General features: G+C 46.9%; 1 protein-coding gene across 7 annotated transcripts in view; it reads left to right on the top strand.

The window, feature by feature from the left end:
• The window catches only part of SIN3A (SIN3 transcription regulator family member A), an 822,316-nt gene that overhangs the window by 726,369 nt on the left and 79,726 nt on the right, over nt 1–16,221 (top strand). For all 7 annotated transcript variants that reach the window (XM_085643842.1, XM_085643840.1, XM_085643838.1 and 4 more), the window contains one exon: nt 12,625–12,798. In XM_085643842.1, the coding sequence (XP_085499968.1) occupies nt 12,625–12,798 (174 nt within the window). The remainder of the gene's footprint in view (nt 1–12,624; nt 12,799–16,221) is intronic.

The raw sequence follows: 16,221 nt of genomic DNA, 5'->3' as shown, positions 1-16,221 counted from the left end.
GAGTTCTTTCCCTGAAACATTGAAGTGAGGGAGGAACAATGTTGGATGCCTTATGCAATGGTGCAATCAAGACAACCCCAACACTCACTTACGGACTTGGGAATCTCCTAATCAATTGAAATTGTTTAAGATACCCCCAGGGAGATCAAGGATCAGATGTCAAAGAATTGCCACAATCATGGGGGGAAAGCGCTGCACAGGAAGCCACACAAGGGTGTGGAAACACCACAAAAAAACCTAAGACCTCAAGATCAAAGCCGTTCTGAACTGAGGTCTTGCATTTGGGTTCAAAAGCCACTTTGATGCCAAAACAGACGATAGTAGAAGGCAGAGTTAACCTAGATACTCAAAGTCTAAAACAAAGGACACCACTGAGAGCACACCTTCTCAACCTGGCTTTACGCAAGGACAAGGAGTCATACAATACCCTATTTGACTCGTAGAGCCCTCCTAATCAATCCTCAATGCATGTGAAAAGGTACATGGTGGGGCGTGGCCAAGATGGCTGACGGATATGACGTGTTTTTCGGTCCCTCCATCCTTGCTGCCACCCGGCCTTTCCGCCTGTCCCCCCAATCATTCTCAAGCAAGGAGCTGTGGGGAAGAGCTGCTGCTGTGGATGGCGGAGCCCCCTACGGGGTTCCTCGAACTTATTGCAAAGCTGTACTCTCGGGCTGAGACCGTGCGGCTTGGCAAGGAGGCTTCTGGGCCTGCGCAGACCTAAGACGGCGGGAGCGGTGCGACAGACTAGATGCTGCTGAGCCTGCGACTGCCCACCAACCCCCTGAAGGTCTGGGCCGCGTCGTTCTGCCTGCTGGAGCTGCGACCCGCTGGGGTGGTTGGCCGCCGAAGGTCTGGGCTGGTTCCCCTCTAATTGGCCCCTGGAGGACCTGAAGAGCAGTGGTGGTCCACACATAGCGACAAAGTGGGCCGCCTGATGTGATTTGGCCTTAAAAGCTAGGAAAGCCTCTCTGTGGTGGTGGCGGAGGAGCCGGACGGCTGTGCTCCTGGGTTGCATTTGGAGAGGGCTGCGTCCTGCCTGACTGGTTGGGCCCCCCTTGTCTTGGCTGGGGGTGGCCCTTTGTGCTGGGGGCTGACAGCAGGCTCTGAAAGTTCGGCAGGAAGAGAGGCAGTGTGCAGTTGAGGGCCTGGAGTTGAAACTGGGCCCCGAGTTAAGCCCTCCGAGATCACGGAGGCTGGTGTTGAGGCGGAGGGGGCCCCTGAGGTTTCTCCGGCGAGGGAACTCGCCTGAAGCCTAGATCACGTAGGTGAAGAGACCCTGTTGTGAGAGCTGGCCGCTGGGGCGGAGAGACGCAGGATGATCAGGTGCGTGGCTGGCCTTTTTGAACGGGATGCTTCGCTCCAGTGAGGGTCTGTGGAAAGGGCCCTGCGACTGACTGACTGGAGAGAGCCCACTCCCCTATGAGGTGCAGCATGACTAGTTGAGGTTGGATCAGGGACCGGTGCGGACTCTGGATTGAGGACATTTGACATCTGTCTACCGATACAGACTTAGTTGGCTACATGACGTCCAAACGCAACAAGGGGGGCACACTCAAGGACATGTTTGCGAATCCACGGGCCCCCAGAAAAAGGACGGGCAGATGGCATCAGGTGGGGTGGCCCATATCTGGAGACCCTGTTTGCCTCATTGCGGGATGACCTGTTGGTGGTCAAGAGAGATCTAGTGCGTGAATTACATGTGGTTTGAAAAAAGTTGACCGACATCGGAGATAGAGTAGATGCGTTGGAAAACCATGAGATTACCCGGGATGAAGAAATAGAGTAATTGCAACAGGAAATACTGTGCCTCTTAGATCAGCAGCTAGACCTACAGTGCCATGCAGAGAATCTGAAAAATAGATCTAGGCAGAACAATTAACGCATAAGGGCCTCCCTAGCCCCCACCCCACCCCCCCTTCCACGACAGAAGCTTCCATAGTGGTTCAGCGAAACCAGGCAAGGACAAGCAACAGTGTGGGTCTTATAGACCCATTTTCCTCTTAAATGTTGATGTAAAACTATTCAAGGGTATTTTAGCAGCCTGCCTCGCACCTTTAATGACTGGGTTGGTGGGCCCTGATCAAGCGGGTTTTATCCCTAACTGACATTACGCGGACAACACTAAACTGATTTTGCATCTTATAGACAAGGCTAAGCTGCTGCAAGGGCTGCGGTACCCCTGGTATTGGTGCAAGGTGGGTCCTGGTGTATCCAAACTTGGTGAGGAGACGGATCTGTGCTCTTGGAGGACGGTGACCTCTTCTTGGGCAGCTTATGTGTCGGTTGGCCCGGTGGTCAGCAAATCTGTGTACCAAATGTTGCAATCGGTGCATGCCAGCGGTGCCTGCAGGATACAGGGAAGTGGCTCCTCCACTTCCCTGCAGGTAACAGGGACATGGCTCCTTCACTTCAAGGAAGATGCTGGCTGGTTGGCGAAGTGCTGGCAGCCCTCAGAGGCTTTGGGGGGGATGCACAGCTGCAGGATGAGTCTGTCTTTGCAATTGTCGGGACAGGAGCAGGCAGGCAGGGTTTGGTGCCAAGTCCTCAGCTAGTCTACAGTTCTTGCGTTCTTCGGCTCTTTGTCCTTCTTCTTGTAGTATGTTGCATCTGAGTTCCTGGTGTCAGGGACCACCACTGAATTTAGGGGGTATTAAGGGGAATGAAGGGTAGTAGCCAATGGACTACTTACCCTTGGGGTCACTCCACCCCCTATATGACCGCTTCCTGTGGGGAGTAAGCATTCCTCTGTCCCAGAGCTCCTAATTATACCAAAAACAAGATGGTCGGACCCTTCTTTCGTGGAGCACATCTGGCAGCCCACCTTAGGGGTGTGCTAGCTTGGTGGTGCAACACGCCTACTTGCATAGCTAATTTCCTGCTTGTCCTGGTGACAAATGGGCTTCCGGGCAGGGGGTGAACACTCCCAAGTCTGTGGAAGCTGGGGTTGCATATCAAAGAATCGGGGGCTTTGAAACCTCGGGCCTTCACATTGTGCTGGAGGAGGTGTGAACACCTTCCTCCAGAGCAGGCATTGTTTCTTGTCTCAGCGTGGGCTTTTACCTGCAGGGGCTCAAACTGTGGTAGCAGGCTGGATGATACCAGTCAGCCAGCAAACTAGATAGTGATAGGTTTTTTGGGGGGTACTTTTAAAGAAGTTAAATAATTTCGAAGGATCCTGTGCTGTAACAAACAAATTTTAGGTTACACATGTAAAGTCACAGTTTTTGTCCTTGTAGTCAGGATGTCACTAAACCCAGAAGTAGGAAAGCTACCCGCAAAACAGATTTTGAGTGTCAACATAAGAGGGGACTGCTCTTTACTTTGGCTATATCTATGTGTGGGCACACAGGCTCTGCACAAGGGGGGGACAGCTTTCCCCATCTTGGATTTTGAGAGTTGGGGGCACTCTGACATTGTATGCAGCAGGACATTAGAGGAGTGCTGAAGGACTGAACATGCTCCCTCTTGTATCCAAGACAAAGAAGTAGACTCTAGTTGTCAGCTGGGACAAGCTCCTTTGTAGCTACAGAGACGCAACAAAGTTGAAAGAGGCTTTTCCTTGGAGTATGCAGCTGAGACCAATGACAACTGCATATTGCTGTTGGCCTCAGCCCGACACCCGGAGAGTCTCCAAGTGCATTCCCCATAAGTCCTGGGGGCTTTTGAAGTGTACCCATGTGATTGTTGGGGAACCAAAACAAATATGGAAACTTTAAAAAAAACTTTTTCTCCAGAGCTTTAGGGGGCAAAGTATCCAACTGGCAGTTCCCCAGCATTGGATTGAATTTCAGCTTCATCCCAGTCTAGGCTTCTAGCTCCTCCGAAAAAACTATCAAGTACTATTTTGGGTTTGGCCTTAATCAATTTTTAGCAAGAAGTCTCCGAAGCTCTAACCTGCTTCAAGTATTCGCTTTCCATTTGCATGGTGGCAGCTACAGTTTCAGCAGCAGCCTGCTGACGGAGTTGTTTTCATCTTAAAAAGGGACATACTTTCACTGTGACCAATCCATTTGGTGTATTCTACCAGGACTCACTGTCAGTTTGCCTAGCTCCCTGTCTACCACTCCAACCGATTGACTATTGTTGCTACTTTGTGCTTTTTTTCTTGTGGCTATATTTTCACTAAACTCTTCAGACATTAATATCTATGTCATGGTCTTGTTCTCCTCCTAAGATTTACTCTTTATTTTAACTAGGTTGTGGAATTGTGTGTTTTGGGCAACTTTTTCTTCTGTGTATGCCTTGCTTAGATACTATTCACATTACCTTAGATTTAAGCCTGGTTGCTTTGTGTCATGTTAGCAGGGATTGAGCACATGTTTATTTTATTTAATTTGTGTGTCATCTAGCAGATGGTGGCCTTATCCTTTGAGATGGACTCGTGTCTACCTCAAATAATAAGCTTTCCTACAGAATTTCTCTTATCAACTGGTACTGCCACTAACAATTGAGAGGTGATGAGAACTGATGCAGCACCTCCAAGATAAGTGTAAGAAAAAGGCGAAGGGGTCATACAAGAAGGCAAAATAATAGCTAACACATTCCTCAAATCTGCCTTTGACACTGCAGAAATCTCAAACGCATAAATGTGCACAGGTACCACTCTCAGGAGACATGCATGGCTCAGATTATTTGGAGTTTAAGCTTGAGATGCCGGCCTCTATAATTAACATACCCTTCACAGGGGGAACTTGTTTGGGTCAGCTGTGGACAAAAAACTTCAAGAAAGGTGAAAGGAAACAACATGACCAAGGCCATGGGTACCTCGCAATTCATGGGTTCCTTTTAAAAGCGGTACACCTAGCAGAGCATCTTTCCACATTGCCCAACCACAGGTACAGATATAAACAACACAAGCCACCATGGCCCTGGGATCTGCCACATCATGGCAGTCCTAACAATACTAAAGGCAGCCTTAAGAGTGAGGGCAAGTGCCAGACCCCCAGGGGACATTAACCTCCAAATGACTGTTTAAGAAAGACCCCTGAATAAATAACACCGGTAGGGGGAAAAATTATACAATTCCTCCAGGAAATCAGTACTAAACATAATACAGTATGGATATTCCACAGAATTGGAACACAAGCCACCAAATGTAAAAGAAAAGCTTTTACTTGGGGAAAGAACGTTTTGCAGCGTGAATCCTTTTCTGGATTCACACACTGTGCATTATTCCGCCATCTAGTGGTTGGGTCCGGAATTGTCATTTTTTTTTTTTTTTTTGTTTTGGTGCTGTTGACCACCATTTGGTGCCAGATACGTCCCCTGTGTGACGTCAGACAGTATCCTGGAGGTCGACGTGCGTGGTAGCCATCTTCAGATTCTTTTTTCCGTCGTTGGGTCTGGAAGCACGACGTGAAGCTCGGAAGAAAGTTTTGCGTTTTGCCCGAAAAAACTTCAAGAAGGAAGATTATCATTGAAAGTTCAACGGAACATCGTCTGAGAACGACACGAGGAACACTCCAGGACACAAATGGCAAGGGAGGGGCCAATGAGAATACACCCTTCAAATTTTGTCCTAAGTGCCATCACAAAAATGCAGAACGAGACCCACACACCGTGTGCAACCTCTGCCTGGTGTTAGAACACCAAGACGAAGACTGTGGGGCCTGTTCAGCTTTCCTGCCGAAGGCACTCAAGGACGCGCCGAAACCAGAGACAGGCCCACTACAACACGATGTTGCAGGCCTTGAAGAAACCTAGCATGAGCGAAATGGGGTTCTCCAGCGACGAGGAGGAGCTCGCAGCTCCAGCAGAATCGACACACGAAGGTTCGGACGTTGAACTCATAGAAAAGGATGCCGAAAAGAGACACGCCGATAAGAAGGCGAAGGAGTCGAAAAAGAAGACTGAGAAGGTAAGAAACAAAGATCTGTCGGAACCGAAGGGCCACGATCCAAAGCCGGCAAAGGCAGCCTTGACGTCTAACAAAAAGGCGATCGAAGATCACCCGCGATCAAAAGAAACCCACGGGACCCATCAAAAGGTCTCCGATGAGGGAAAGTCCAAAACAAAAGGAGAAGCCTCGAGGAAGAAATGGCTGCTCTCTTACAAAGAAAGACTGAGTTCGACGAATCTTTAAAAGATTTTCGAATCCCTAATGCACTGGAAGCAGAACCAGAGAACGTCGACGCCAAAGAGGGAGAAGAAGCCGAGGAGGAGGAAGAGACTATCTTCAACTCTCCACCAACACCGGAACCTCGAAGCGAAGGCCCCGAGGAATACAAAAACTTACCGGAGGATAACGAGAATGAAGGTAACTTCGAAGATGACTGGAACGATCGTGACTCCGAGAGTCCAGAGAAAGAAATCTGCAGAATCTGCAGCTATCCCTCGAAAGCATCCTCCTCAGATGACATCGCTTTCTACAACGAAGTGGTGAAGAGGGCATCAAACCAGTTTGGGGTGCCCCTAGACGAAGAAAAAGGGGATACATGTTTCCTGCTGGAAAGTCTGGCACCTACAACAAGAGGCACACAATACCTCCCCATGCTCCCAAGTATTTTGGACCAAGGCAAGGAGGCATTCAAAGAACCAGCTTTCATCAAGGGGATCACTCCAAGAGTCGAGAAGAAGTACAAAACTTCGACAAAAGAGCCTAAATACATACAGGGAAACGTCACAGCTGATTCAATCATTATAACCACGGCTAGGAGGTGAACAAATGCGGTCTCCAACACAGGACCTCCTCCAGAGAAGGAGAGCAAAAGGATGGACCTAGTGGGGAGAAGAATGGAAAAGGGGGCAGCGACACAGTAGCGCATTGCCAACTCAAATGCCTTGCTCAACAGATGTGGCCACCAACAGTGGGACGAAATGAAGGAGTTGATCAACAAACTCCCAGAGGATGACAGGAAGAGAGCAAAGGCGGTAATCCAAGAGGGAAAAAACATAGTCAACACATGACTAAAATCTGCACTACATGCAGCAGATGCCACAAGCAGGCAAATGTGCACAGGAACTATACTCTGAAGACATGTCTGGCTCAGGATATCTGGATTCAAGCAAGAAGTTCAGACATCAATAGTAATTAGACCCTTTAATGGACAAGAGCTATTTCGAAAGGAAGTGGATGAATCACTACAACAAACTAAAAAGGACAACGAGACAGCAGGGGCAATGGGGGACCTGCAACAAAGAGGTTCTTTCAAAAGAGGAGGCTTCTCTAACAGAAAGACCACCGGAAGAGGCAGCTTCAGCCAAGTCCAACAGCCACTCCAACAAAGCCTGGGACAAAACCCTAACCAGCAAACAAGTCAGCAATCTAGCTACCAGGGATTGCAGCAGCAGAAACAGCCCTTACGAGGGTGAGGTAACGGGAGAGGAAGAGGCCAAACTTCCAGAGGGAGAGGAAATGGCTCAAACTGACTCCAACACAAGAAAGGACCCACACAAGACACCAGTGGGGGGAAGATGATCTCTTTACCACAATCAGTAGAAAGGGATCACAACTTCAGAACAGACTCTGCTAAACATAGAGATCAAAGAACTGTACCAACAACAGGCAATAGAGAGAGTACCAAGACAAGATTGGCACACAGGAAACTGCTCCCAATACTTCCTGGTACCAAAACAAGACCTAACCCTAAGGCCAAACATGGACTTACGATTCATAAACAAATTCATACAGACTCAACACTTCAAAATGTGCACACTTCAAGAAATACCACCACAAATCCAAAGAGGGGATTTCTTGGCAACACTAGAACTCAGACTCTTATCTGCACAGCCCAGTAAACAAAGGACACAGAAAATACCTATGATTCCTACACAACGGAACACACTACCAGTTCAAGGTACTCCCGTTCGGAATAAAATCAGCTCCACAGGTGTTCACAAAGTGCTTAGCAGCGGTGGCCGCACACCTAAGAAAAGACAAGGTCCACGTATACCCCTACTTGGACGATTGGCTAATAAGGGGAAGCACAAAACAAATATGCCTCCTTCATGTCCAGAAGACAATTCAGACACTGGAAAATCTGGGTTTCTCAATAAACCACAAAAAATCTTCAATCACCCCAGAAAGAGAAAAGAGATTTCTAGGAGCAAGACTCAATACAAAAGATGCAAAGGCTTATCCCACACAGGAGAGGATACAAGCCATCCACAACAAATCAGCCCTCTATCACAAGGGACAGTCTCTGACAGAGAGGAAGGTGATGAAACTATGGGCATGATGGCATCATGCATCCCACTCATTCCCCACGCTCGCCTACACATGCGCCTATTCCAGGAATGGCTCACCAACAGCTGGTCGCAAGCCACAGGGAGTTGGGAGGATCTAGTGGTGGTTACACAAGGGGTGCAAGCACAGACAAAACGGTGGGCATCCAACAACATAGCACAGGGGAGACCTTTCAGGGATCCAACTCAATCTGTGACAATCACAACAGATGCATCCCTCAACGGATGGGGGGCACATCTAAGCAATTTAAAAATACATAGACAATGGAGCGAGGAGGACTCCACGAAACACACACTACCTGGAGTTGAAAACTGTTCTTCTGGCAATAAAGGCATTCCAGAAACATATTCAGAAGAGAACAATCCTGATACAAACAGACAATACTAACACCATGTTCTAGCTGAACAAGCAAGGTGAAACAAAGTCCTTCCCTCTGAGCAATATCGCACAGGAAATATGGCATTGGGCAATACTGCAAGACATACATCTGCAAACTGTACATCTAACAGGAGTAGACAACATCACAGCAGACCAACTGAGCAGACAGAACAACTGCTCACACGAATGGGAACTGAAACAAACAATATTCCAGTACCTATTCAGCATCTGGGGAACACCAGTGTTGGACCTATTTGCAACAGTACAGAACAAGAAATGCCAATGCTTTGCCTCGAGGTTTCCACACCACCTGTCAAACGAAAATACGCTTTCACTAAACTGGTCTCAGACATTTGTTTACGCTTTTCCACCAATACCCCTAATACAAAGGCTACTGCAAAGGGCAAAAGAACCAGGGACAAACATGATTCTCATCGCCCTTCGTTGGCTAAGACAAACATGGTTCTCAACCCTCCTGGAACTATCCAAGGGACAAATGATCAGGATCAAGCCCAAAAAGGACCTAGTGACATTACAACCGGGTCAGATCTGTCACCCAGAGCCAGCAACGCTACAACTAACAGCCTGAATACATAGAATTTGGTCATCTCAATCTACCATCACGAACGATGGAGATACTCGGAGGCAAGAAAGCAATCCACAAGAAAATGCTGTACAGCAAAGTGGAAGTGATATACCACATGGTACGTCGCCAACAACATGACAAGTATCGTAAAAACCCAAGAAACAGTTATCACATATCTAACTTACCTCTTGGACAGCGGCATACATTTCTCAAGCCTAAAGGTGCACCTGGCTGCCATAGTGGCATACACAAGAGGAGAATCATGCAAGAGTTTTTTCACAAGACCAGTCATACAAAGATTCTTAGAGGGAGCAAAAAGGATAGCTCCACCAAGAGCCGCACCAGTACCAACATGGAGCTTAAATACCGTACTTTCCCAACTAATGAAAGGAGCCTTTGAGCCCATGCAGAAAGCAGACATCAAGCATATCACCCTAAAGACAACCTTCCTCATAGCGATTACATCACTACGCAGAGTGAGTGAATTACACGCTTTAACAATACAGGAACCCTACTTGCAAATCCACAAAGATAAGGTAATCTTAAAGACCAACCCACAGTTTCTACCAAAGGTGGTATCTCAATATCACTTAAATCGGAAAATCCTGCTACCAGTTTTCTTTAAAAATCCACAAACTAAAGCAGAAAAAATCCTCCATACCTTGGATGTAAGGAGGGCGTTACTATCTGAAAAAAACAGAAGGAATAAGGAAAACAAAACAATTGTTTGTGGCTTACTCACACACCAACACAGGATCTGTAATCACAAAGGCAACAATTGCAAGATGGATAATAGCTATTCAACTATGTTACAAAAAGGCTAATAAGGAACTGACCATGCAACCTACAGCGTACTCCACTAGAAAGAAAGGAGCAACACTAGCACTTATGGCCAACGTATCCATCGATGCCATCTGCGCAGCAGCAACATGGGCATCACTACACACCTTCACAAGACATTACTGTGTGGACATACAAATGAATAATGAAGCTCAAATTGGACAGAGTGCCACAACACCTGTTTTCAAAAACTTCCTTGTACCACAGCCTCCCCAGGACGGGAGAAACCGCTACATAATCTAATGCACAGCATGTGAATCCAGAAAAGTATTCACGCTGCAAAACAAAATGGGGTTTTGCAGCTTGAAGAGTTTTCTGGATTCACATGCCACCCACCCAGCCTACCACTGCAAAGGCAACAAACAGGTAGGAAGAAAAAAAGACTACATCAATGTTTATTAAGGACCATCAGAAGGATTTCAAAACAAAGTAACACAGAAAAAAGAATCCGAAGATGGCTACCACGCACGTCGACCTCCAGGATACCCTCTGACGTCACACAGGGGACGTATCTGGCACCAAATGGTGGTAAACGGCGACCAAATCAAGAAAGAAAAAAGAGAAAATGGACAATTCCAGACCCAACCACTATGGCGGAATAATGCACAGCATATGAATCCAGAAAACTCTTCAAGCTGCAAAACTACTCCTACTGGTAAGTAACCATTTTGTTAATGGCTACATCATGAGTTAAAGGAACTGCTACAAAAGCAACCCATAGATTAAGTATGCCTGCGGAGCGTGACAAGGGGCATATTCCTTGTATATCGTGGTCCAAAAACAGTATCAAAAGATGAGGCAAACAAATGCATAAAAACACAAAAGTTTAAAATGACCTCACTCCAGGAGGCCATAACCATGCTAGAAAGGGACTGCATGGCTACCTTAGATCTGAAAGAAGCCTGTTTTCATACCCCAATGAATTCGCATTGCAAGGAATATCTCAGGTTTATGGTAAGCAACTCCTATTACCAGTTCAAAGTGCTGCGCTTTGGTATAAAGTGAACACCAAGGGTATTCACAAAGTGCCTCATGATGGTGGCAGCTCACTTCAAGAAGGCAGGGGACGATATGCACACCATTCATAGGTTGTGTTTTACCCTCAATTTGGAGAAATCATCCCACACCTGAGAAAAGGTTTTCTAGGGGCGACCTTCAACTCCAAAAAGGGGAAAGTCTTCCTTTTATAAAAAAGAATCACTGCACTAACAGAATAGGCTCTCCTCTACCAGAAGGGACAATGGCAGTAAAAAGAGTGATGAAACTACTGTGTGATGGTCTCTTGCATACCATTTATCCCATTCTCCATATTACACATAAGACCACTTCAAGAAGGGTTACAAAATTAATGACAGACTACGAACTAACTGGGAGAATCTGGTGATAGTTAAAGGAAGATTTCATAGGAAAAGGATATAGTGTAATGTTCAAAACGTGTCAAAGGGAAAGGTATTCAACAAGAAGCCTCATTCTGTAACTACTTCCACAGATTAAGCCCACACAGGCTGGATAGTGCATTTCAGAACCCCTTCCACAGGGCCAAGGAGCACACAGCTACTAGGCCCAACCATGGTGGTTGAAGTCTTCTACTCCCAAGGTCCCGGGGCCTAATTACTATGGATCCTGAGTAACTGGCCAAGTACTGCTTCTGCAATTGACTCTTAGGATAGCATGATCCAGACATTGCAAGGATCCCCTGGCATGGGTGGGAGTGGCAAAGATACAGATTAGTGGTCACATGTTCACAACTCAACATGCACACAACAATATATCATTGCCCAGCCATGTACGCACTTTTATAAAAAGGTAGACGTATTCGATTTCTTCCGCTATCCACACACAGAAAAAATCACATTCACAAACAGTTATACTGTGCCTTCTGAATTTGTGGCTCCAGTGGTTCTTTGTAGGTTCCGTTTCCCGATCCCTCTTCTCTCTAGTGAATGTGGTTATTCCCCATTCACAATTGGTAACATCCAGGGTATGCCCCACTAGTAGACCAAGTCTCAAAAGTCCACTTTGGCTCTAATGTAAAGTTAAGAGTGTTCCTTCGCTAACTTAGCAACAAGTTCCCCTGGGCCGGCAGTCCTCAAACCAGTCTTACCCACACCGGCAGAAATGAAGCTGCTGGAGTTCCCGAGTGCGCCCCTCCTGTGGGTGCTTGCTGCAGCTGAATTAGCCGCACGCAGCCCAAGCGGCTGCACTCAGCAGGTTCAGAGCTCTCACCCGCTGTCTGGCTCCCGAAGCAACCCAAGGCTTTCTGATTAGAAATGGTATTCTATCTTGGTGGTATTTGGCACAAGGCACAATAAGGAGGCTGCCAGTTCTCACAAGACTTATTAACTTAGTGGCTATCTTGAGCACTCCCTCTCGTCATTCTCCCAATTCGAAAGGATTAATAGGTCTTAACTAGCCCACTTGCTTTCTCCAATTTATGCTTAATATCAGTTGGTTTGATTGTGCTCATTAAAATATTTACAATACCAATTTTGGTAACTGCACACATGCGGAGATATTGTAATGTTTATACATTTAATGTAGATATCCTTGTCTGGGGATTCACTTTTCCTTCTTTATTATCTGTCTCCTTAACTTTTCAATTATGCTACTAATCAACCATTTTGTTTCCTAGCTTCAGCATATAGTGAGCGATGAGATCTGTGTACAAGTGACGGAACTTTATTTGTCAGAGAGCAGTTGTGGAGCAACTGGAGGTCTTCTAGGCACGCAGTCATCCCGCACCCTTGCTGAAGCCAACTTCCAGCGAAAAGCGGAGCAACTTATGGCTGATGAGAACTGCTTCAAGGTATGTAGCAATGTTGAAAATGTGTCAAGAAACCTAATGCAGCGTTTCTTAGAAGACCAGGGCTTCTCCATTAGATTACAGATTACACCCTTGCTATAAACCCTACTCTCAGGATGGCAAAGGTATCCCAATATGGGACAGAAAGATTCAGTTACTCCATAAAGGCCTAGCAGGCACAGGGATACAGTGACACAGCAAGGGCATCGGTTCACCTGGACTCTTTCAGGAATAGGCAGAAAAATGAGCAGACCAGACAGCCAAGGGAATTTGAACGGTCAAACAGGTTTAAGTTTGTTATTAAGAATATTATTTTAGTTCAATTAGTATACTCCGGAGAATGTGCATGTTGTGTTGTATTATTTGTTTTTTAATGCCTATCCTTTGAGTATTGTCTGTTCTACCTCATGGATTATTAATTGATACCCTAAACAGCATGTTTGTGTTCTGGATTTGAACTGCAGTGGGCATGGCGGCACTGGGAACTTAAGTTTACCATTCTAACTCCAGTTCTAGGATACTCAATGAAGTTACACATTTCCTAAATATTTTAGTAAAGGTTTGAAAAGTGGCAAGTTTGCATTGTGAAAAAGGCTGCCCTGGGGGGAACAGCTCAAGGCAAATAATGAGAAATACCTACCAAATATTGGGTAACTCCCCGCATATATGGAAATCTGGTGATTTCCGTTTCCCTAATTTACCCATTTGTTTCTTTTTGGATGATACTCGCATGCTATTTCCAATGGATATGTGGTCTCTAATGCAGTTAGATTTCATACTTTTAGGGTTCTCAGAACTGAGCTTTATTCTTCAAGGGGAAGGATTCCTCATCTTTAGAGAGCCTGGCTCTTAAAAGTGCAAGATCAATTATTTACTCCCTTGTTTTCTTTGCTTTATGCCTATTTATAGCTTCTTAGTATGTACTATGATTTGTGGAGCACCCAAACGCAAGAAGGTATTACTCAGGGCCATCCTAATGATGATCTTTTTTTTTTACCTTTTGCTTGCCTCCTCATGCACGATTCAGCTGTAATATTCTGCAATTCTGTTTTCTGTGCGCAGTTACTCTTTGGTGGTTCATTATTACACTTCCAGAAAAGAATTGGTTTCTGAGCCGAGTGCTGATTTGCTGCTTCTTTTTCTAGAAATAAATTTTCTCTTCAAGCTTTGATTGAGTCTGAAGGTACTTATTGACAAAAGAAAAATAAGTAGTGTGGGTTACAAATAACAGATTGGAAGATGCTCTGAAATCATGAGTGGATGGTGCTCATATGTAAGGGAGGATCCAAATTGATGAGCTGATATAAGCATGTTGTTAACATTAATTGCATGACAAAATTCTTACCGAAGAATACTAGCAGTAATGTAAACCATTTTCTAGCTGAACAGCAGTGCTTCATTTGAACTGATGGTTTCCTGTGCTCTGCACCTGCACTTAATTGTCAACACCGGCACTCATGACAGCAGCCATATGGTGGCACTGTTTATGTAATATAGAGAAGAGCACAACAACAGGTGTTTATTATTCAAATAGACATTGAAACAACTCATACCTGCCCCACAAGCCATTTCTGAGGGGGGGGCCTCGAACAGTCTGATTTGTCACACTTGTAGCAGTGTGATGGCTAGTAGTTGTGTATGTACTGTAATTGGCAACACTGGCATGGGCAATGGGTGGTACAAGCTGGCGTGGCCTCATGGTGAGGGGCCTGGAACTTACTGTTCGAGGCATATGAGCTGTAGATTACACACTTTTGCATAGATCGCCATCTGGTGTTTGGCCCGGATGTTTGCAGTTTGTTTTTCCTCTTGGAAAGTCTTTGGAAGTCACGAGGTCGGTGACTCCTCCCTTGGTTCGTATTGCGCATGGGCTTCGGCTCCATCCTCAGAGTGTTTTTTTCCGCCATCGGGCTCGGATGTAATACTTCGCGCTCCGGCTCCGAACATTCCAGTTCGACGATTGAAGCGAAATTCTCGCTCTCCGCGGTATTGTTTAGATATTAATCTACCTCAATCACCTTCTTCTTCGACGCACTTTCGATTCCAGTCATCGACGGTGTCCTTCGGGCCTCTCCAGGCTCCGGTCCTGGCTGATGGAAAGGACTCCATTCAAGAAGTGCCCTCGATGTGGGTCCAAATTCCCCCACACCAATCTTCATGAGGTGTGCAACCTCTGCCTCTCCCCGAACACGAAGCTCGAGACTGTCCCGCCTGCAAGTCTTATAGATCTAAAAAGACTATTCGAGATCGAAGGGCCAGAAGAAAAATGGCGCACTCCTCGACATCCGTTCCAGTCGACATCTTCGGGGACGATGTCGAACCTCCGGGACACCAGCACACCGAAGAGGACCTCGTCAGTGCTTCCGAAGCCGACGACTCGGATGTGGAGGACATCACCCCGGCGCAGAGGGTCGTGAGTAAAATACCCCCTCCCACACCCGCGCCGACACCCAAAAAGGCTTCGGTCACGCCTTCGCCTTCGGGCCTAGGCAAGACCAAAGACACTGCTTCGAACACCCCACCTTCGGGCCCGGTGACGAAGCCAAGTAAGCCTTCCGGCGGCTCGGGCTCGAGCCAGCCTGCCGGCGGTGCCGAAAAACACCCTTCGGCACCGAAGAAAAGATCGGCCTCTACCTCGACACGGAGCTCCACACCAAAGCCCTCGGTGTCGAAACCCAGTCTCTCGGTGCCGACCAAACATCATAAGGCCCCCGGCACCGACACTCCCGCACCGAGGGCTGTATCGGCACCAAACAAAAAATCGGAGGTTCCCAAAAAGCACGGCACAGACAAGCCTAAGAAGCCATCGGCCCCGAAAACGTCGGCGCCGACCGAACAACCAGTGTCCCAAGAACTTTTTACACCGGATCCTTTACAAAAGACACTTACCAAGGATCCAAATACTGGACATTTGGCACTGTCTTCTAAAAAGAGACATTTGGACAGACCAGCTCCACCTCCAAAGAGGAAGGACTGTGCTACCTCCCCTTTCAGAGTGCCTTCCCCGCCTCCTCCACCTCCTCCACCCTCTCCACCTCCGCCCCCTCCACCTTCTCCACCCCCTCCACCCCCTCCACCCCTGCCTCATCGCTCTCCAACCCCGTCTCCAGACCATGATGATCAGGGGGACCCATACTACGGCCCAGCAGATGTGCCACAAGACCCCACCCCTACAGGATCCCCAGACCCCTGGGATGATTATAATAATCCAGACATTCCAGATGTCCCACAAGATGACATATATCCATCCAGGCCATCACCACCAGAAGACTCACTAGGTTTTCACCACCTACTTCAGAAGGCGGCACATTATCACGGGGTAGAGCTACACACTGACCCAGTAGAGGAAGATTTCCTCCTAGACACCTTTGATACAGCACATAGTTCTACTGCTATACTACCTATGCTCAAAGGGTTAATAAAACA

The sequence above is a fragment of the Triturus cristatus genome, chromosome 3_1 (genome assembly GCF_964204655.1).
Source record: "Triturus cristatus chromosome 3_1, aTriCri1.1, whole genome shotgun sequence".
Classification (NCBI taxonomy): Eukaryota; Metazoa; Chordata; class Amphibia; order Caudata; family Salamandridae; genus Triturus; species Triturus cristatus.
The sequence above is the reverse complement of the archived record's forward strand: the minus strand, read 5'-3'. Positions and strand labels throughout refer to the sequence as shown.